Source organism: Culex quinquefasciatus, chromosome 3 (genome assembly GCF_015732765.1).
Source record: "Culex quinquefasciatus strain JHB chromosome 3, VPISU_Cqui_1.0_pri_paternal, whole genome shotgun sequence".
Classification (NCBI taxonomy): Eukaryota; Metazoa; Arthropoda; class Insecta; order Diptera; family Culicidae; genus Culex; species Culex quinquefasciatus.
The window spans coordinates 28,052,491-28,076,035 of NC_051863.1; the positions used below are offsets into that span (position 1 = coordinate 28,052,491).

General features: G+C 36.5%; 1 protein-coding gene across 9 annotated transcripts in view; it reads left to right on the plus strand.

The window, feature by feature from the left end:
* LOC6042217 (spectrin beta chain, non-erythrocytic 1) overlaps positions 1-23,545 on the plus strand; it is a 174,208-nt gene that overhangs the window by 130,111 nt on the left and 20,552 nt on the right. For 8 of the 9 annotated variants that reach the window (XM_038261710.1, XM_038261708.1, XM_038261707.1 and 5 more), the window contains 6 exons: positions 9,742-9,858; positions 13,746-14,132; positions 14,193-18,977; positions 19,036-19,181; positions 19,383-19,445; positions 19,675-19,789. In XM_038261710.1, the coding sequence (XP_038117638.1) occupies positions 9,742-9,858; positions 13,746-14,132; positions 14,193-18,977; positions 19,036-19,181; positions 19,383-19,445; positions 19,675-19,789 (5,613 nt within the window). The remainder of the gene's footprint in view (positions 1-9,741; positions 9,859-13,745; positions 14,133-14,192; positions 18,978-19,035; positions 19,182-19,382; positions 19,446-19,674; positions 19,790-23,545) is intronic. The other variant, XM_038261706.1, reaches the window with a different exon arrangement.

Here is a 23,545-nt window from a genome sequence, read left to right on the forward strand (position 1 = left end):
TTAATAACAAAAAATTGCAAAAAATTTAGAGACTTACGGAATTTTATAAATTTTTATAATCATAAAAATATCTAAATTTCAAAAATTGAGAAATTAAAAAATCTAAATTGAGAATCCTTAATTTTTTTTAATTTAAAAATTTAAAAGGCCGTTGCAAATATTTTTCAAGTTAATGTACTTTGTCTCTGGCCAAAGGCGAGAAGGGAGCAAAACAACAGTCATTAGTTTTTCAAAAATGCAAAAAAATCCTTTTTTTACTTTCTACAATACCATTGAAATTTCACAAACTTCAAAATATTGTGCAATTGCTTCAATCAAGCTAAAAGTAATTTGCAACGCTGAAAAAATGGTATTTTTGATCACCAATTTATGTTATTCACAAATTTCCCATCTGATTTTTTAACCAAAAAAATTTTTTTTTGTATTTTCGACAACCAAAACCTATAAAATAATTTTGTCAATTTAAAAAAAAATCATTTTGAATTCATAATTTTTTGTAGTTTTCAATTTAGATCTCTTCAAATTCTTGAATTATAAATTTTCTTGTTTTTTTTTTGAGAATCTTTAAATTTTGGATTTTTTATTTCAGAATTTATTGCATTATTCTCCACAAACAGTCGGCAAAGTTGCCCCGAACCGAACCCTTTGATTTTCGTTATGCTTTGCTATATGGGGAAATGTTGGTCCCTGATTCCTAAAACCGTGAAGAGATAGAATTTTTTTTGAAGAATTGCGTTCCCAAAATACCGAATAAACGTATTTTTCATTTAAAAAAGTTTTAAATTCTCCGTTACTCAACTGTCAAAAATGGTAAGATAAGTAATTTTATGGCAAATTTAATGTAAATTTTTTTAAGGTTTCGTGGTTTTTATAACTTTGCAGAGATGCTTTAAAGAGTGTTAAAAATGATCTACAAATTTGATATATAAGGGGTTTGCAAGTATTCTTTACGAGTTATCAGAATTTAACGAAATCATTTTTTTAATCTGATGACCATTTTTGGCCAGTTCTTCGAAGTTTCCATCCCTAAAACTTAATCGTGTGTTTTTGATAGTATTTTTTTCGGGAAATTTAGCCAATTTTGCATAAGAATAATCTTCTGGACGTTTGTTGTGGTTCGTACACTGCTTGAATGTGGCAATAGGGTGTAATCTGGTTGTATGGAAAAAAATAAAGTTGTCCAAATTTAGTGAGCACAGCAACTTTTCAGTTCCTTTTGGGGTCATTCTTATGCAAAATTAGCTGAACTTTCCGAAAAAAATACTTTCAAAAGCACACGATTGACTTTTAGGGGTTAAAAATGGTCAAAATCATAACTTTTTCAAACTTTTTCGTAAAATTCTGATATCTCGTTGAGAATACATGCAAACCTCTTATGTCTATAAATAATTTTTTTTGTTTTTGTCTGCTCTACAACTTTGTAGAACTCTAAATTGTAACCCTGCAAAGTTAGAAAAAACACGTAATTTTAAAATGAAAATTTTTGTTCTAAATGAAAAAAAAATACCCTTCTGGGTTATTTCAGATTCGAAAAGTACATTGAATTTCCAGTTGACAGTTGAGTAACGGGAAATGGCAGCGATTTTAAAACTATTTTTCAACTTCTTTTGATGAAAAATACGTTTATTTCGGAATTTTTAGTACGCCATCAAATCGGGCGTCTAACATAAGTCTCTTTGACACCAAATTTCTATCTCTCCACGGTTGCGAGCTACAAATCACTGAAAAACGTGTCTTAGTAAAAAACCAGAAAAATGAAAGGGGTCGTACCGCCCCACCGTCACGAAATATCGAAAAATGGACCTCGGATTCGTGATCAGGAACCAAAATAACCCCTTAGAGCAAAGTTTTACGCAAATCGAAGAGGGGCCAGGGCAACTGCTGTGTGAGTTGGCGGAGAATGACCCAAATATAACTTTTTTTTATTTGGAAAAACAAAACTCTTCCTTTTTGTAATTTGTTTTTGAAAAAAATTTATCAAATTCGTTTCCGGTATTCATCATTCAAATCAATAATTTTAAATATGAAGACAAATTCCCCTCAAATTATTGTAATTTCCAAAGACTTTTCGCCATCCCTGTGCGGGTTGCTGCACCGCTGGCCCATATACCGGTGTGTGCAGAGTTGCATTTAGCACACCACACCACACAGTTTCTAGGTCATCAACGACATGCTGCTGCTGCTGGGGTTCGCACAGCCAGCGTTTAAAAGACTTGCTCGCAGGCGACGAACCCGATTCTCGTTCTGCATAAAGTGGTACGGTGCTTTTGAAACGGGCACTCGATTAGGTGAATATAATTTATCGAAGTATGCAAATTAGGGGAAAATTATTGTTGTATTGATTGAAAATTGTTGCAATTCGTTGAAATTGTTTACTTTCCTTTAAAAAATGTTACAATTTATATGGTTTCTTTCGCTTGTAGAAATTCAAGGTTGGCAGTGTTTAATTAATAAGATGTTAACGCCTTGCTACCGATCGGATAATTGTATGCTAATAGAGAAAAAAAAGTACATCTTAACGCTTCACGGTCGATCGCAGTGATTATTTCTTTCATAGTTATCAGCTGATGCTAGCTACTTTCTTTTTGTACAGATCCCAGGCATTTCAATAACAAATACTGTTAAAATAACAAAAAGTGTTATGGAATATTCTTGCAAATTCCATTTTTGCATAAGGGTTTAATAACAGTGTATGTTATCATAACAAAATTTATTATTGGTCAGATATTGGTTGAAAGCCAAAACAACTTTGGAATAACATTTTTTGTTATGGAAGGATACCTCCAACTGCTATTGGGATGATTGGATTAGTTGTTAAAATAACAAAAAAATAATAACTAAGATTTGTTCGAAGAATAACTAAAAGTGTTATTAGTCTGTTATTACAATAACAATTCAAAAACAAAAAAATCATAACGACGAATAACAAATTTTGTTATAAATAACATAAAATGTTATTGGCCTAGTATTTTCAAATATCAAAAAATGTTATTCCTTTGTTTTTACCGTCTGCTCGGGATTTGAAATAAAAATTTGTAAGTTTAAAAAAATCGTGTTTCAAGTTAAAAAAAACTATTTTCAAGTAACAAAGAAGCACATACACGATGAACTGGAAATGCAATTGTTTCACACAGTCACGTCCCATGTGTCTGTCTTTTGAGTGTATGTTGTTCCGCCAGAGATCCACAACATGGATTGTTATGCTCGCGCGGTTGGCATGTTTTACCTACTTACTTAGTTTTTTCGCTCCTTTGTTTTTTGTTTCATCTGATTCATATTGTTTTTTGCATCTTTTTTTTCTTCTACTACGTTCATTCAACACCCCGCTGTGGTTTGTTTATGTTTTTTCTGTTGTTGTTGCGGCTGCTTCCCATGTTCGTCCTCTGGCACAATGGAGGAGGAGGAGAAAATGTCGCGCCACAACTCTGGGAGTTGACTTGGTTGTTGCTGCCGGATAAATGCTGCGGTAAATGGCTCTAACATGTGAACGGTGCCCCTCAAGTGTGTCATTAGTTTGTTTCTCACTTTTGTTGGTGGGAAAAATGTTTTTTTTTTCATTAAGTATTTGTAAGAACTAGATCGGCAATAGAATTTCCTCTGTCATTTTTTTTTGTTTCAAGATTTTAGAAGAAAGTTTCAAAATTTAAGGTGTTTTTATTAAAATGTAACTAACTTGTTTACAAAGCAAAACATCCGAATCCTTAATCTATTTCTGTGGTAAGGGACCATCCATAAACCACGTGGACACTTTAGGGGGTATGGCGATTGTCCACGATCCATACAAAAAAGTTTTTTTTTGTATGGACAATTGTCCACGAGGGGGGGGGGGGGTAACAGATTCACAAAAAAGTGTCCACGTGGTTTATGGATGGTCCCTAAACATTATGCGGTTATGTTGATACACAATTAATCTTTCCAAATAGCAAATATCTCAATTGGATTTAAATGTTATTATGGTCCTAGACTTGGTCTAAGATTAAAAAAAAACGTATTCATTCAGTCTTGGGTTAAACATTATATTTGAACAAATTGAACAAAAAATCAATACAATAACGTTGAATAGAACACAAAAAGTCAAAGGAATTCCTAGAACATCCCTTAACGTAGCATTTTTTTGTTTTTTTTTTTTATATAAACTAATACTTTATTCAAGATATTTTTTATTTCATCCAAAAAATAAAAGAAAACGCTGAAACTTCTTTTAAGTTTTATGTTGAAATATAAATTATTATAATTTATATTAGAATTTATGCAAGTTAACAGACAAAACAGCTAAACGTTTTTAAATTGAAGTGAATTTCCTTAAAAATCCAACAAATAAAATAAAATTATGGGAACATGTTTAAAAGATAACGAATTGAATCGATAAATCCTCATCAAGCTACCGAAAATCAAAAAAGTATTGTAATGAACTTCATAGATTATCATGGAAAGTTAGTTTAAGATCATTAAAATTATTCAAATTTAATTAAAAAATGTTCTGCGAATAAACGTTTTTCTCAAATTGTTTCAATTTATAACTTTAACAGCTCACATCGGACATAAATTACAATAACTAGAATTGAAAAACAAGTTCACTGAATTCAATTTAAATTTTATCATAATTTCTATTGCTTTCAAAAAGATAATTGTTAATTTACGATTAATGTGTAAAACTTAGAAAACATCAAGTGGAATATTAGCAAGTACAGTCATCCCTCATATTCGGAACAGTTTACAGATCGACCAATGTTCGAAAAATCATAGAAAATCGATAATTGAACATATTGACTTCCTTTAACCTGCATGTGAAAGCTTTTCTTGCGATCTTTCGATTGATGTAGGGACCGGCTGTAAATTTTTACGTTCTATATCAAGTTTTCAAAGAAAAACATTGACCCTTGAAATCCAAAAATTCGGAACGCTTTTTTCTAACGGATGTAAACAAACTTTGATTCTCTCCAGGAGTACATATTTTCTACAAAATAATGACTTCACACACTGGAACCAATGAAACTCAAGCTTAGTAATGTTTTATGAATGGCCTGATAACTTTTTTGTGAAAATATCTATTAAATTCAGGTGTTCCACAATTGTGGGAGGCACAATAACATCCTACAATTATGGAACAGGCAATTTCGAGACAGTGTTTTGCAGCTCTGAATAAAATAGTCTCGAAATGCAGTTTTTGTTCAAAATGAACTACTTTTGCTAGTGAAATAACAAGAGAATGTCCAAATAAAGGTCCTAAAAATATAGAAGGGTCGCCAGGAAATGATGCTGTTGGTATGCTATTGACAAATTAACACAAAAGTGTTCTTAATTTGTGAGTGTTCCAAATATGTGGGATGACTGTACTTGTCTAATGTTTGATACGACAATTCTCAATTCAATTAAATAAAACTTTACGGAAAATTCATTGGACATTGATCTAAAAAACTTTTAAAATTTCCATTTATACAATTTTTCAACCATGTTTTTTCTTAATGTTGAATTGAAAAATTTAATTTACTGAAAAAGCCAATAAATTTATTTATGGATGAAAATTGTATTTTTATATATTTATAAGAACAAAGATTTACGTTTTTTTATAAGTTACAACTATTTTCAATTGAAATAAGTCAACTCTAAAAAAATGAATGGTTGAGAAAATTCTTTGCTATTTCCTCATTTTGAACATTTTTCAATCCATAATTTAAAAAAATTTCAGAATTGTCTTGATTTAGGAATTTAGAAGACAACATATCACTACATTATTGTTTGTCTAAGATTTCACCTACAAAATATTTTTTTTCCTGAATTTCATTTTGCAAATCTATTATTCAAGCAAAGAAAGTCGGTTTAACAATGTCCAAAATATAAAAAAACGAAGTTGACTTTATAGCTGTCAGCCACTATTGCTAGTACCAACAACTAGTGTCTTTCTTTGGCACGGAGCGCCGGCGCCGGATACCCTTATTTACACAAAGAATTTTAGAGCGCCCGCCGCGGGATTCGAACCGGCGACCTCTGGATTGTGAGTCCAGAGCGCGGTCCGATTGATCCACACGGGCGGGACGTGTATAAAACTTCAGATACATTTACCAAACTTTTGAATTGTTTAAATAGATGGTATTGGCAAAAATTATAAATTTTTGAAAAAAAATACAAAAATGTATTGAAAAAAAACAGAAACTTAAAAAAGTGTGTTTTTTCATTTCTAAGCAAATGCAATTTTTTTCATTAATCGTTTTTGCCTTTCTCACCTTACTGAGGAAAGGCTATACAATCACTCGAAAAATGAACTTTTTAATTAGACTTCCTAGACCTACCGTCATTTATATATATCGACTCGGAATCACCAGCTGAGCAAATGTCTGTGTGTTTGGCTGTATGTAGACACGTGTACCGAATCAATGTCATGAGGTCCCATAATTCCCTATTAAAATTTATAAGATTTAGTAAAGCACATCAGAAGTTATGCTTAAAAAATTGCTGCATATAAATTTCACTTTTTGCTAAAAAAGGGTGGTTTTTGCATGAAAACTTGTCATATTATATATTTTTACAAAGGTTCTGAAATGACCTATCTTGTGGATTAAGAATTTTTAAGATCTGACTTACCTATCTAAAATTACAAGCAGTTTAAAAAATGGTCATAACATAACCTCAAATGGTCGGATCTGATCGCCACGAAAAAGCCGTGTAGAGGGATGCAATTTTCCTCAAAGGCGGTGTCTGTATAGTCTTGACCAAAAGTCTGTATGTAGTCTGTTTTTATTAGTCACTTATTTGGTGCTGCGATCACGTTTCGGAAGATCCATAAACCATGTAAACACTTAAGGGGGGTTGGAATCACTCTATAAATGAGAGGAAGGCACCAACCACCTAAAGATGGATTAAGTAACGTTTTTTTAGAATCATAGTTTGGCCAACAACAATTCGCCTGTCAGCTACCAAAAATGTTGGCATTTTTAACAGACGAATACAAATTAAAAATAAATAGTTTTGAATGAGGTTTTTTTTTTTTTTTTCAAGGTAAATGTTTTGAATTTTAAGCAAACCTGCCAAAGATTGGTGATCAGAAAATGTCATCTCAAGGTACAGATTTCCAAAAACTTTCATAAAACTTGCGTATGGAGAAATCTATAAAAATAGCATAAGGGTTTAGGAAATCGATAGACAATGTTCCATACACATCAAAAATTTAAAAAAGATGATTTGGGAAATGGAGATAATTTAGTACTCGTGGTACAATCATCGCCATCTAATAAATTTAGAAATAGTCCAGATATTCCAAAGCTAATAGTTGGTAGCCTAAGATATCGTAATATAATACGATCTAAAGCACCATATCTCGTTATATAGTTCGATTGTCGATATCAATTATGGATCCGTCACGCATCGGGTTGGCACTAATGAAATCTAACACCCGCCCGGAAGACCCATCATCATTCCGTTGGAAAGCGACATCGACTTAGTGCTGTTTTCACTCGATCGAATGACGGCTGGTGTGCCACTTGAGTAATCGAGAATGCATAATATGTTTTCTTTTTATTTCTGCCAGCCCGTCAGGCCAGCTCTCTTACTTCTGCACTTCTCCTGCGTGATCTGTTTGCCAACATTCAACTCATCATAACGATCGCCGGCGAATCGGCTCCGATCGAATCGAATTTCTCCGCCATCAGCGATCCGCCCCCGCAATCATCTTCGGCACTGCTGTTCGATCTGGTGGCACAGAAAAAAATATTTGGAAACTTAAAAAACATAACTATTCAAATTATGAAAATTTGTTGAATGAAAACGTCAATTTAACAATGGAGTTTTTGTTTCTAAATTTTAATTTTTTACTGTGATTTTAATTTTTTACTGTGATTGCAAAAAAAAAACAAAATCAGAAAGAAAGCCGCACGAAGTGTTCCGCCTCAACAGTTACACTTTTCATTATTCAATTCGCGCTCATTTTACCCGTCAGAGCCGTGTCTTCCCTGTGGGGCTTCTTTAGATAGAGAGCGCGAGCAAAAAAAAAGGTGGCAAATACCTAGTTTAGTCTGGTGATGAAAGTGACGCCCACCTCCGGTGACGGACGGTGTAGAGTTGACACACTTAGGCTTGAGTACGGTTTACGGTTTGTTACTCTATTGTAATCACAGCTGCATGCCTTTTGGGCTACTTGGGCTATTTGAAGCAAAAAAAAGGCATGCTTGGTTTCAACTGGATTCAAACGCAGGATCGAAGCTTGCAATGTCGTCACTTTACCAATTTTGCCACGAAAATGTTTTCTTCTAAAATATGGCAAATTCCGTTTTACAACAAATCACACAAGTAACCAGCTACAAAGTCGTCACTAAAACATCACAACAAAACAAAAAAGCCAGAACACGAGAAACTCATTCATATGGAAGAGTGCGTTCCCATAATGATAATAATATAAATAATACGCGCGAAAGCCGGTCAGCGAGCCGGCTCCATGGTGCGTGGTTGTTGGTCGAGTGCAGAAATGATGAATAATGTTGTTGTTGTTGTTGTTTGTTGATATTTTTGTTCCTGTTGTTCGCGCAAACCATGCGAATCTAAATGGCTTCACGGCGATCTCTTGTTCAGACGTTAACGCTGCAGTCCAGTTTAAATGTTAAATCAATTGATTTCAACGAACATGCTAATTATGTCTGGTACATTGTAACTAAGATTTGCTGTGAGCTGTGTTTTCATTTGAACGTGTTATACAGTCGACTCTCTGGCTGTCGATCTTCTCGATATCAATATTGCTCTATCATCTATCAATGAATTCTTCAGTCCCTTCAAACTGCATACTTTTATTGGCTTTATTCCTCGATATTTTCTCTTGCTTGAAGGATCTCTTCCTCGACGGTCCCTTGGATTCTGTTTGCTTTAAAAATCTCTTCCGGTTGTCAATAATTTCACTTTCTCATGGCTTGCATAGACATTTTTCTTTGCGAAACGAATCTTTGAAGGGTGTTTGACATTAGTTTGTTTTTGTTTGCGGGACGTTGCCATGATTCTCTCCCATAGCTGGGTACCAAGAAAAACATATTTTCAATCTAGTCTTCTTTTTGCATCGTTCTGTAAACTGATGATTCTCTTCCTCGACGGTCCCTTGGATATTGACAAGCAGAGAGTCGACTGTAAATAACATTTTTTAAATAAAAATGAACGCAAGCCTATTTGCTATTGAACGGTTGATCCAATCAAACATTTTTGGACAAAATAATTTCAGCTACTTGCTGCAACCGACTGGAACTCAGGTCACTTTCCCATCATTGGCCATATTGTGCGCTTCAAAATAACGAGAAGAAGAAAAACACACACCAAACAATCAAACCCAAGCTCAAATCAGTTCAACGAATTTTAAAAGATCATTCACAGTTCACACTTGCGCGCGCGTTCGCAGCTTCTTCTTCAGTTAGCCCGAAAGACCTCAAGACCAGTTATATTTTTTTTTAACTCCGAAAGAGCAGTTTGTTTGCAGCCCAGGTTAATTACTTCTTTAAATCTGCCAAGCTCATTGTTATTCCTTACCCGGCGCGCGGCCTGGACTTTAGCGAGTTATTGTTGGTTTTCTCTAACGGTGTTTTTACTTTTTTTTTGTTGGGATCATCTCCAAGTTTGCTCTCTTATCTTAATTTACAATTCTTGTTTTGTGGGTTCAACCGACTTGCTCGCTTCTTCTTTTTTCGGGACCAGAACAAATTATTTGTTATTACGCGAAAGTTGCTTGAATCTAATAAACATTTCGCACTTTTTTTTGCTGTTTCTTTCCAGGTTCGTCTCGAGTCCATCGGAGCGGAAGATATCGTCGATCACAACCCGCGGCTTATCCTCGGTCTCATCTGGACGATCATCCTGCGGTTCCAGATCCAGGAGATCGAAATCGATGTGGTAAGTTGGGAAACGCTCGAAAAATATATTTTGGAAAATCTGTGAAAATTAATGTCAATTTTCTAATCAAAACTTAGTTGCTGAAATATTACATCGAAATAGATGTCAAGTTATGATTCTTTCATGAAATTTTCTGTGCTGTGCATGAATTCAAAAAAGGCTAACATTTAACCAGTTTTTTTTTTCGATCTATTTTTTTAATATTTCAAATAATAAATTTCACAAAAAGGCGATCCGAGATGTTGCTGTCTTTCGATTTCTTCCCGTAGCGCACCTTTGAACATAAAATTAATATATTCTATAATGTTGATTTAAATGTACAACTTTCAAGAGGTTAAATCAGATTTTTAATGCGAAAATCAATAAAAATAATCATACAATTTCATCAGTTTGAAGTATATTTATTCCAAGCTTATCCTGTTATTTTTTCTCTTTCTGATGACAGTAAAGCACCTCTGAGCCATTTCCCAGAGAATTGCTGATTCAAGATGTTGTGGTTGTTTACTTTATTAACGTGACTTCAACCTAGAGAGGTCATTCGTCACTTTGATTGTAGATGAGATGGAGCCATTATTTAATATTATTTCCGACTTTTCTAAGAAAATAATATTTTAAAATGACGTTATCTCGGAATCAACATTAACAAACATTTTGTTCGTTGGCCCAGAGGTACCTTGCTGACCGAACAGAAGCAAAAGACATCATAATTTTAGAATGTCTTCTCTGAAAATTGATGAAAAAGTATAGATTTCAATAATTTTCTATGAAAAAGTTAAGAAATATGATTTTATATGACCGAAACTCTAAAACCTCAAACCTGCTGAAATGTAGCCCACAGATATAAACCAATCAGGCGTCATCCATAAAGTACGTCACGCTCTAGGGGAGGGGTCAGTGAGACTGTGACGTCACGCTAGACTATTTCTCGAATACTGAAAATTCAGTCTTAAAATGTATTTTAAAAAGTTTAATGTTTGATAAACCTTACTCATAAATGAAGAACGGTACAAGATTTTAAGAAACAGACTTTTTGATTATTAATTTAATATGCTTAAATCATATTTTGAAAAAAATGAAGAAAAAAATCCAAGCAAGTTTATGCCCCCCCCCCTTTAAAATTGGTTTGAAAAATCAGGGGGCAAAAAAATATTTTTCCAAAAAACTTCAAAATTCCCACGAATATAGAAGTCTACTCAACTGAAAACAATCTAATATGCTAAATTTTTATACTTTTTTTATTTTTGGCTTTTGCTTCAAATTCATGTATACACAAAAAAAATGTTTAGTTTAGAAAGTTGAAAAATCCTATTTACTATTTTTTCACATATAAATTTACGTGGTGATGCACTCGATCGAAATTTGCCGAAATTAACTAGTAATTTGTCGATAGAAGATTGAGATTATATTCGATCGTAATTTCTTGATCTAAGAGAAATTCTCGTATGTTGGCACTCGCACTTGACTATATCCAATTTGCTGATTTTCACTATTTAAACAACTTATTTTGTAAAAATGTAAAATTTTAAGAAATTTCTAAAAAAAATTTAATTCGTAAATTTCAAGAATCTTAAGAAATTAAAAAAAGAATACATTTCAAAAATTAAAATTTCAAACTTTTCTAAATTTTAAATGCTTTAATTTTAAAAATTTTAAAATTGTAAACAAAAGCTAAAAGTAAATTAAAAAATTTTGAAAAAAAATAGAATTTTTAACCAGGATTTTTCGGTATTTTTCATATTTTTTGAAATTTGATATGGGACATCCATAAACACGTGGGGGGGGGGGGGGTATTGGGCGATTGTCCACGATCCATACAAAAAAGTTTTTTTTTATATGGACAATTGTCCATGAGGAGAGGGGGGGGGGAACAGATTCCCAAAAAAGTGTCCACGTGGTTTATGGATGGTCCCTATAAAAAATAATGTTATTTTAATTTTATTGTTTTTGAAATTTTTTATGACTTTAATTTTTTATTTTCGACATTTTTATGATTTTTCAAATTAAGTAAAATTTAATTCTTTTTTGTTTTCAAAGTTCTTTTTATATATATTTTTTAAATTTTCCATTTTCTTTTTTTATTTTTAAACTCGGTGAACCTCGTTGGATAAATGTACGACTCGTGCTGAAAAATAATAAATAATAGTAGTTTATGCAACAAGTTGCAAAAAGAGGATTTTTAAAAATATAAAAACACTTGTTGCCCAAAAGGGGTCAAAAAAGTTGGAAATGCAACTTCACCGGCTCATACAACCCATGGAAAAAAAAGTTAGAAATGCTTTTTTGCCTTCCTCACCTCAAAGAGGAAAGGCTATAAAATCACTCGAAAAATGAACTTCTTTATTCAACCTCCTAGACCCACCTTCACGTATACCTATCGACTCAGAATCAAATTGTGAACAAATGTCTGTGCGTGTGTATGTCTGTAAGTCCGTACACCGAAAAATATGCACACGACTATCTCCGGACTGGCTGAACCGATTTGGACCGTTTTGGTCCCATTCGATCCGTCTTGGGGTCCCACAAGACCCTAGTTAATATTATGAAGCTTACAAAAGTACTTCAAAAGTTATGCTCAAAAACGGTTTTAGCTAAACTTCGGAAGATTGTAAAAAGGGTGGTTTTTGTAAGAAAACCGTCATGCTTTATATTGTTAGAAAGGTATTTGAAAGACCTTTCCAACGAGCCCAGAAGATTGAAGATCTGACAACCCTATCTAAAGTTATAAGTACTTTAGTGTTTTCAATACATTTTTTTTAGGCCTGATCTCAGATATTTTGATAAAAATAAGTGTTATTTATGCGCTGTGTAGTCATCACTTTATGAATGTGAGGAAGGCACCAACCACCTAAAGATGGATTAAGTTACGTTTTTATTATAACTTAATGTAGACGCATCTGTTTTGGATCTACCTTGCTGGAGGTGATTCTTGACATTATTCCAGATCGAATGCAACAAGAATCATGCAAATCGGTTAAGTTTTCGCCGAGATACAGCCGGTTGAAGTTGCCTTTCCAACATTTTTTATGCTTCGCGTAAGTTTTCGTTGGTGCTACAAGTGTTAATTCATCACCTTATTTGCAAAACTTTTGTTAAAAGCATGCTTGCTCACTTCCTAATAAACTTTTTGTAGATTTATGTTTGAAAGTCTTTTGACAAACTGTGCAGATGAATCAATATCTGAAGCTCAGTGGAAATACATGCCAATCCATTGCGTAATTATGTGATTTTGTTTTAGTTCTAAAGGGGAGTTGAACTGTTTTTTATTTCTTTTCTCTGTGTAACTATTTTCTTCTAAATATTCCTACAATTTCGTCGAAGATTTTCCTCCTTCCTAACTGGGTAAATCGACAGTTACATTATTTCAAAAATGTTTCTAAATAGATTCATTACATGCTTCTACACCAAAAATACCAACTTGTACCTCTTCCCAAATTTGTCACAAGGTGGGCTATCTGCACCACGCAAATTGCTACCGAATTTGAATTTGATTGGCAGGCCAAATTTGTTCGCTTCCCAAAAACAGCAAATCTTTACATTTCCCAAAAAACTCAAACCGCGCGCCAATATCGAAGTGGACACACTTTTCGGAACCGGTTTTTGGGGTTCACCCAACCATCCGACAACAAAAACAACACCATCAACAAACAGAAAATGCGGGGTAATTTTGATGGAAACAGAAAACTGACCGACCAGCCGAAATATTATGTTACTTCCTCTTTTTTGTGTCGGCCGAGTTGTGGAAGAGAAGAGAATTTAAATAACGATCATTAATCAGATGCAGATGGATTCTCGCGGGGTCGGGGAGCCATGGGGAAATTTGCGCACTAATTCACTCGACCTTGAGGAGATCTTTTTTTTTTCAAAACGATGATTATTTCTCCCCGCAGGACGAAGAGAACGAGTCGTCGGAGAAGAAATCCGCCAAAGATGCGTTGCTGCTGTGGTGCCAGCGCAAGACCCAGGGCTACCAGAACGTGCACATCACGGACTTTAGCGGCTCGTGGCGCTCGGGGCTGGGCTTCAACGCGCTCATCCACTCGCACCGGCCGGACCTGTTCGACTACGGCGGGCTGATGCCGGGCCGGAACATCGAGAACCTGAACCACGCGTTCGAGGTGGCGGACCGGGAGCTGGGCATCCCGAAGCTGCTGGACGCCGAGGACATCGACACGGCCCGGCCGGACGAGAAGTCGATCCTGACGTACGTCGCCAGCTACTACCACACCTTTGCCCGCATGAAGAACGAGCAGAAGGGCGGCAAGCGGATAGCTAATGTGAGTAACGCTGGGTAAGTTCGGTTTTAGGTCAGGACTAAGCGATCGTTCCACTTTCAGATCGTCAACAAGCTGATGGACGCCGACAAGAAGAAGATGCAGTTCGAGAACCTGATCACGGACCTGCTCAGCTGGATCCGGACCAAGACGGTCGAGCTGGAGAAGCGCAACTTCCCGAACTCGGTCGAGGGCATCCAGGGCGAGCTGCTGGCCTTCAAAGAGTACCGTACCATTGAGAAACCGCCAAAGTACAAGGAGCGATCGGAGATCGAAGCGCTGTATTTCCACGTCAACACGCTGCTCAAGACGCTGCACCAACCGCACTACACGCCCCAGGACGGCAAGATGATCAACGACATCGAGAAGGCGTGGCGCGCGCTGGAAAACGCCGAACACAACCGGGAGGTGGCGCTGCGCGAGGAACTCCTCCGGCAGGAGAAGCTCGAGCAGCTGAACTACAAGTTTGAGAAAAAGTCAGTATTACGTGAGGGATACCTGAAGGAGATGATCCAGGTGCTGTCGGACCCGCGGTACGGGGCCAACCTGCGCCAGGTTGATGCGACCGTCAAGAAGCACGAGGCCATTTCGGCCGACATTCTGGCGCGAGCCGATCGTTTCAACGACCTGACGGACATGTGCAATGAGCTACACAACGAGAACTACCACGGAAAGCAACAAGTCAAGGAGCGTGAAACTGAGGTCATTACCAAGTGGAAGGAACTGCTGGAGTTGCTGGAAAACCACAAAAACAAGCTCACGCAGATGAGTGGGCTTATGAACCTGCTGCGAGAGATCGACGCCACGCTGGTTACGATCCAAGCGTTGAAGGTTCAATTCGCGTCGGAAGACGTCGGACCGCATCTGCTTGGAGTGGAAGAGCTGCTGCAGGCCCACTCCCTGCTTGAGCTACAAGTGACCACCCTGGGAGAAACCCAACGGCGTTACATCCGCCAAGGAGAAGCGTACAAGAAAACCGGAACGAAAGACACCAGCCAACTGGACCAGAAGTTCAGCGAACTGGCCGAGGCGTACAAAGAGCTGCAAGGTTGCAGCGCGGAACGTCGTGCCCGCCTCGACGAGGCACGTGACTTTTACCAATTCGTCGAAGACCACGAGAACGAAGAGGGATGGCTGGTCGACAAGCAGCGCATCTGCAAAGCCGGCATAACCGCGAAAGACCTGCGAGCAGTCGTATCTCTCCAGCAGAAGCACAAAGCGCTGGAAGACGAAATGAAGGTCCGCAAGCCAAAGTCGCTGCAAATCAAGGAATCCGGCAAAAAGCTCATCACGGACAAACACCCGCGTCGAGCGGACGTCCAAGCCAAGATTGACTCGCTGCAGGAGCACTGGAAGGCTCTGGAAGAGCTGGTCGAAGTGCGCAAGCGGCAGCTAGACGACGCAGCTGAAGCGTACCAGTTCTACGCCGACGCCAACGAGACCGACTCGTGGCTCAACGAAAAGATGGCTCTGGTCGCGTCCGACGACTACGGAGTGGACGAACCGTCCGCCCAAGCCCTACTGCAGCGTCATCGTGACCTGCAAGGCGAGCTGAACGCCTACTCGGGAGACATCCTCAACCTAAACCAACAAGCGGACAAACTCATCAAGGCAGGAATCTGCACGCTGGACCTGTCCGCCGAACCCGAACCAGCCCAAGAAATCGAACAAGAAGAATGGGTCAACGAGACGCGACTCGTGCCGAAGGAAGTCTGGGAAGAGGAACCCGTCGAAAGACTGGAACACAAAACCGTCACCGAGAACAAGCTGCTGCCCCACGTCCGCTCCCTCTACCCGTTCGACGGCCAGGGCATGAAGATGGCCAAAGGCGAGGTCATGATCCTGCAGAACAAGACCAACCCCGACTGGTGGAACATTCGCAAGCTGGACGGAACGGAAGGGTTCGTCCCCGCCAACTACGTCAAAGAAATTGAAGCCCGACCAGTGCCGTGCCTGATCCGCAAAGCGGAAAAGGTCAAGGTAATGCAGAAGGTCAAGAAGACCATCCTGGTCAAGCAGGTCGTGCCCGTCAAACGGGTACGCCCCGCCAAAGCCAGCCAGGTCAAACCGCTGGTGAAGCGACGCACCGACGGCGACAACACCTCCATCGACAACAACGACAGCGTCGACAAGCGCCAGAAGCACATCAACAGCACGTACGACCAGCTGCAGGAGCTGGCCGAACGGCGCCGGGCACTGCTCGAGGATTCAATCTGCCTGTTCCGCTTCTACCGCGAGTGTGACGACTTTGAAAAGTGGATCAAAGACAAGGAGAAGATGCTCCGCACGGACGACCCCAAAGACAACGTGGAGACGGCGAAGCGGAAGTTTGAAACGTTCCTCACGGATCTGTCCGCTTCGTCGAAGCGGGTTGAGGCGATCGACTCCGACGTGGAGGACTTTGTCCGCCAGGGACACTCCCAGCTGGACAAGGTGAAGGCACGCCAGCGCCAGATCCACCAGATGTGGGAACATCTCAACTACCTGAAGGGTCAGAAGGAGAAGAACTTGGAGGGGGCGTCGAGCGTTGAGCTGTTCAACCGAACTTGTGAGGAAGCAATTGACTGGATGAACGAGAAGATGACCCAGCTGGACACCGCCGAGGTCGGTCCGGATCTCAAGACCGTTCAAGCGCTGCAGAGACGGCATGAAAATTTGGAGCGCGAGTTGGCACCGGTTCAGGAGAAGGTAAATCGAGTTAATCTACTGGGAAACACGGTCAAGAACTCGTACCCATCCGAGCGAGACAACGTAACCGACAAGCAGCGTGACATCCAAGGACTGTGGAAGAAGGTCCAGGAGAAGGCGAAGGAACGACGATCGCGTCTGGAAAACGCCGTTGGCCAGCAAATCTTCACCAACAGCACAAAGGCGCTGCTTGCTTGGATCGAGGGCGTCCACAACCAGCTGAATGCGGAGGAAACCGCTCGCGACGTCGAGACGGCGGAGAATCTGCTCAAGAAGCACAACGACCTCGGGGAGGAGATCAAAACGCACGACGACGAGTTTAAGCAGCTGGCGCAGCTGGGAAATCAACTGCAGAGTCGCAACCCCAACTTGGTGGACGTCCCGGAGATGATCCAGAAGCTGTCCGCCGAACAGGAAGCGGTTCAAGCCGGCTGGTTGGTGAAGGAGAAGAAGCTTCAGCAGTGCATCGAGCTGCAGGTGTTCAACCGCGAAGCGGACAAGATTGACGCTACGACGAAGAGTCACGAGGCGTACCTGGAGTACGCCGATCTCGGTAACTCTCTCGACGATGTCGAGGCCATCCTGAAGCGACACACCGATTTCGAGAATACGCTCGGAGCGCAGGACAAAATTCTGCGCAATTTCTCCGACGGCGCGGACAAGCTGATCCGTAACAATCACTACGACGCGAAATACATCGCTGAACGGCGCGATCAAGTGTTGGCGCGACGCGCGAAGGTTAAAGATTTGGCGCAGAAGCGGCGGAACGCGTTGCAGGCGTCCAAGGACTTCCAGAAGTTCTGCGCCGATGTGGACGATTTGAACGCGTGGTTGGCTGATAAGGCGAAGATCGCCGGGGATGAAAGCTACAAGGATTTGACGAACCTACCTAGGAAGCTGCAGAAGCACAAGGCCTTTGAGCGGGAGTTGCGCGCGAATGAAGGTCAGCTGCGGACGGTCAACAAGGAGGGTGAAGCACTCATCAAGACGAACAATCGAGCGGAGGAGGTCACGCTGATGCTGGCCGCCGTCAACCAGAAGTGGAAGGAGCTGAACACGTCTTCGCTGGAAAAGGGACGTCGCCTGGAGCAGGCTTCGCTGCAGCGTGAGCACAACCGATACATCGAGGACGCCAAGAGCAAGCTGGAAGAGCTGGACGCGGCGCTGCAGAGCAAGCAGGTCGGCAACGATCTGCGCAGCTGCAAGGACCTGATGAACAAGCACCAGGTGCTGGAGAACGACATCAGCATGTGGGAGCAGAAGGTAGCCGAGCTGGTAACCTCTGGCGAAGAAATGGCCCACGAGGGACACTTTGACGCGAACAACATTAAGAACGAGACGAAGAAGATTCAGAACCAGTTTGCTAACCTGAAGGGACCCGCGGCCAAGAGGCGCGAAGCGCTGGAGGAAAGCTTGCGATTCCACAAGTTTGTGTTCGAACTGGACGCAGAACTCCAGTGGATCAACGAGCACTTGCCGGCGGCAAGCTCCGAAGTCATCGGCCAAAACCTGCACCAAGCTCAAAGCTTGTACAAGAAACACAAGAAATTGGAAGCGGAGATCGAGGGTCATCAGCCGATGATCAACCGCACGCTGACTTCCGCGGAAAACCTTATCAACCAAAATCACCCGGAAACTGCCCAAGTAAAGGAACTGTGCAACACGCTGGACCTCGCCTGGAACGACCTCCAGTCGAAAGCCACCGAACGTTCCAAAAAACTCGAACTTTCCCTCAAAGCCCAACAATACCTGTCCGAAGCCGGCGAGATCGAGACCTGGCTCGGCGAACGCAACAACGTGCTGCGCTCAACCGACTACGGCCGTGATCGCGACTCTGCCACCAAACTGCTCACCAAGCACAAAGCCATCGAGCTGGAGCTGGACACGTACTCGGGCATCATGTCCGAGATGGGTCACGCCGCGTCGGCGATGGTCGCGGCCAAACACCCGGACAGCAAGATGATCGCCGCCAAGCAGCAGCTGATCGAGAAGATGCTCAAATCGCTGCAAAAACTGGCCGCCCAGCGGCAGCTGCGCCTGATGGAGAGCCTCTACCGGCACGAGTACTTTATGGAGTCGGCCGACCTGGAGCAGTGGATCAAGGAGCAGGAGCAGGCCGTCAACTCGGAGGACTACGGCCATGATTATGAACACTTATTGGTATGATTGATTGTTTTTAATTCTGACAACATTAATATAAACATGTAAATTATTTCAGATCTTGAAGAACAAGTTTGACGACCTGAAGCATCGCATCGAAGTCGGGGCGGAACGGTTCAACCAGTGTGAAGAGTTCGCCAAAAAGCTTATCGGCGGCGACAGCCCGTACGTGGCAGAGATTGAGAAGCGGCAGGAACAACTAAGGTATACTTTTGAAGTCTTTACAAAAATGCTCGATGTACATAAATTGCTTGATATCTTACGAATGCTCTCTGTATTTTCTGTCTTTCTACGATTTCTTCTATTCTACTTTTCTTACAACCCTTCTCTCTCTCTATACAAATGCATGCTATTCTCTCTGGGGATGCCTTGACTGTGTCGAAAAATAAAAACTCGTTTTTGTAGTGGAAAGGACCGCGTGTACACCGAGGCCCAACTGGATGTCGTTGAACGGCACGATCAAGTTTGGTAAACCGAGTTCCCATTGCTTGTTTATGTTGTGCTCTCATTGCGTTCGAAGCCATCGCATTGCTACTTGGAAATTCTATCATTAAATTCCATTTTCAAAGGTTTCAGAGATTTTCATAACTTCATATCAGAACATCCTCTAACTACTGTTCCGATCTGCTAAACTACCTTCTTCAAACGAAGTTTTGTACGCAAGCATATACTGATCTTTTGTTCGTCCTATTTTCAGCAACTGCTGGCAAAATCTGCTAAAGCAACTGGCTGCACGGGAGAAGAAACTGCATGCAGCTGGAGAAATTCACCGATTCCACCGAGATGCGGCCGAGGCTTTGTTCCGGATTCAGGTATGCTCACATTTTTACTTAGTTGCTCAAAAATTCAAAAAAAATCCCTAATTCCAAAAATCTTCATTTAAAATTTACAAAAATATTATATATTCTCAAATTTTTAATTCCTTTAAAAATTCTCAAATTTTAAAATTCCATACAAATTTTAAATTCTTTAATTTTTTTCAATTCTTGGATTTTTTTCTAAAATAAAAAAAAACATGTGTTTTGAAGTTCTCACAATTTTAAAATTTTAAATTCTCTACCAAAAATCTTGAAATTCTTAAAATTATTGAAATTCTTAAAATTCTAAAAATTCTTGAAATTCTTAAAATTCTTAAAATTCTTAAAATTCTTAAAATTCTTAAAATTCTTAAAATTCATTAAATTCTTGAAATTCTTAAAAATCTTGAAATTCTTAAAAATCTTGAAATTCTTAAAAATCTTGAAATTCTTAAAACTCTTAAAATTTTTGAAATTCTTAAAATTCATAAAATTCTTAAAATTCTACAAAATTCTTAAAATTCTTAATATTCTTGAAATTCTTGAAATTCTAAAAAAAAATATTCTTGAAATTCTTGGAATTCTTGAAATTTTTGATTTTCTTAAAATTCTTGAAATTTTTGAAATTCTCAAAAATTCTTAAAATTCTTGAAACTCTGGAAATAAAAAAAAAATATATTCTTAAAATTCTTATGATTCTCAAAATTCTTTAAATATTCGAATTTCTTATTTTTTTTAATTCTTGACATTCTTAAAAATTTTGAAATTTTTTAAATTTTTGAAATTCTTGAAATTCTTGAAATTCTTGAAATTCTTGAAATTCTTGAAATTCTTGAAATTCTTGAAATTCTTGAAATTCTTGAAATTCTTGAAATTCTTGAAATTCTTGTAATTCTTGAAATTCTTGAAATTTTTGAAATTCTTGAAATTCTTGAAATTCTTGAAATTCTTGAAATTCTTAAAATTCATATAATTCATGAAATTCATGAAATTCTTGAAATTCTTGAAATTCTTGAAATTCTTGAAATTCTTGAAATTCTTGAATTTCTTAAAATTCTTGAAATTCTTGAAATTCTTGAAATTCTTGAAATTCTTGAAATTCCTGAAATTCTAGAAATTCTAGAAATTCTAGAAATTCAAGAATTTTAGAAATTCTAGAAATTCTAGAAATTCTAGAAATTCTTAAAATTCTTAAAATTTTTACAATTTTTAAAATTTCTAAAATACTTGAAATTTTTAAATTCTTGAAATTTTCGAAATTCTTGAAATTTTTAATCCTTGAAATTCTTGAAATTCTTGAAATTCTTGAAATTCTTGAAATTCTTGAAATTCTTGTAATTCTTGAAATTCTTGAAATTTTTGAAATTCTTGAAATTCTTGAAATTCTTAAAATTCATATAATTCATGAAATTCATGAAATTCTTGAAATTCTTGAAATTCTTGAAATTCTTGAAATTCTTGAAATTCTTGAATTTCTTAAAATTCTTGAAATTCTTGAAATTCTTGAAATTCTTGAAATTCTTGAAATTCCTGAAATTCTAGAAATTCTAGAAATTCAAGAATTTTAGAAATTCTAGAAATTCTAGAAATTCTAGAAATTCTTAAAATTCTTAAAATTCTTGAAATTCTTAAAATTCTTGAAATTCTTGAAATTCTTAAAATTCTTGAAATTCTTAAAATTCTTAAAATTCTTGAAATTCTTAAAATTCTTGAAATTCTTAAAATTCTTAAAATTCTTGAAATTCTTGAAATTTTTGAAATTTTTGAAATTTTTGAAATTTTTAAAATTCTTAAAATTCTTAAAATTCTTGAATTCTTTTGAAAATCTTAAAATTCTTGAAATTCTTGAAATTCTTGAAATTTTTGAAATTCTAAAAATTCTTGAAATTCTTAAAATTCTTGAAATTCCTAAAATTCTTAAAATTCTTAAAATTTTTACAATTTTTAAAATTCCTAAAATACTTGAAATTTTTAAATTCTTGAAATTTTCGAAATTCTTGAAATTTTTAATCCTTGAAATTCTTGAAATTCTTGAAATTCTTGAAATTCTTGTAATTCTTGAAATTCTTGAAATTTTTGAAATTCTTGAAATTCTTGAAATTCTTGAAATTCTTAAAATTCATATAATTCATGAAATTCATGAAATTCTTGAAATTCTTGAAATTCTTGAAATTCTTGAAATTCTTGAAATTCTTGAATTTCTTAAAATTCTTGAAATTCTTGAAATTCTTGAAATTCTTGAAATTCCTGAAATTCTAGAAATTCTAGAAATTCAAGAATTTTAGAAATTCTAGAAATTCTAGAAATTCTAGAAATTCTTAAAATTCTTAAAATTCTTGAAATTCTTAAAATTCTTGAAATTCTTGAAATTCTTAAAATTCTTGAAATTCTTAAAATTCTTAAAATTTTTGAAATTCTTGAAATTTTTGAAATTTTTAAAATTTTTGAAATTCTTAAAATTCTTAAAATTCTTAAAATTCTTGAATTCTTTTGAAAATCTTAAAATTCTTGAAATTCTTGAAATTCTTGAAATTTTTGAAATTCTAAAAATTCTTGAAATTCTAAAAATTCTTGAAATTCTTAAAATTCTTGAAATTCCTAAAATTCTTAAAATTCTTAAAATTTTTACAATTTTTAAAATTCCTAAAATACTTGAAATTTTTAAATTCTTGAAATTTTCGAAATTCTTGAAATTTTTAATCCTTGAAATTCTTGAAATTCTTTAAATTCTTTAAATTCTTTAAATTCTTTAAATTCTTTAAATTCTTGAAATTCTTGAAATTCTTGAAATTCTTGAAATTCTTTAAATTCTTTAAATTCTTTAAATTCTTTAAATTCTTTAAATTCTTTAAATTCTTTAAATTCTTTAAATTCATTAAATTCTTTAAATTCTTTAAATTCTTTAAATTCTTTAAATTCTTTAAATTCTTTAAATTCTTTAAATTCTTTAAATTCTTTAAATTCTTTAAATTCTTTAAATTCTTTAAATTCTTTAAATTCTTTAAATTCTTTAAATTCTTTAAATTCTTTAAATTCTTTAAATTCTTTAAATTCTTTAAATTCTTTAAATTCTTTAAATTCTTTAAATTCTTTAAATTCTTTAAATTCTTTAAATTTTTGAAGTTTATGAAATTATTAAAATTTTTGTAATTCTGACAATGTTTGAAATTCTTTATCTTTATTTTTTTGAATTGGAGTACACGCCGTGCTCCATTCAATGGCGGGTGCTCCATTCCTAAAATTCTTTCATTTTTTGAAACTCCTAAAATTTCTTAAATTCTTGAAGTTCGAAAAAAAATCTTTAAAAAAAATTTTAATTCTTGAAATTCTTAAAATTCTTAAAATTCAAAAAAATCTTAAAATCCTTAAAACTTTTAAAATTCTTAAAACTTTTAAAGTTCGTAAAATTCTTAAAATATATAACATTCTTATAAATTATGTAAAATATGTAAAATTAAATGTTCTCAAAATTATCAAACTTGTCAAAAATTTCAATATTAAAAAATTCTCCGAATTTCTAAAATTTTCAAAACTCAAAAAATTCTCAAAATGCTCTAATTTTCACAAAATTCTTAAAATTCTCAAAACTCTTAAAACTCTAAATTTTTTTGAAATTCTCAAAATTCTCAAAATTCACAAATCTCAAAATTTTACAAAAAAAATCTCTGAACTTTTAAAATTCTCAAACTTTCTCAAAATTCTCCAAATCCTCAAAATTCTAAAAAAAAAATTCTCAAAATTGCTATTTTTAAAGAACCAAGTTATCAATAT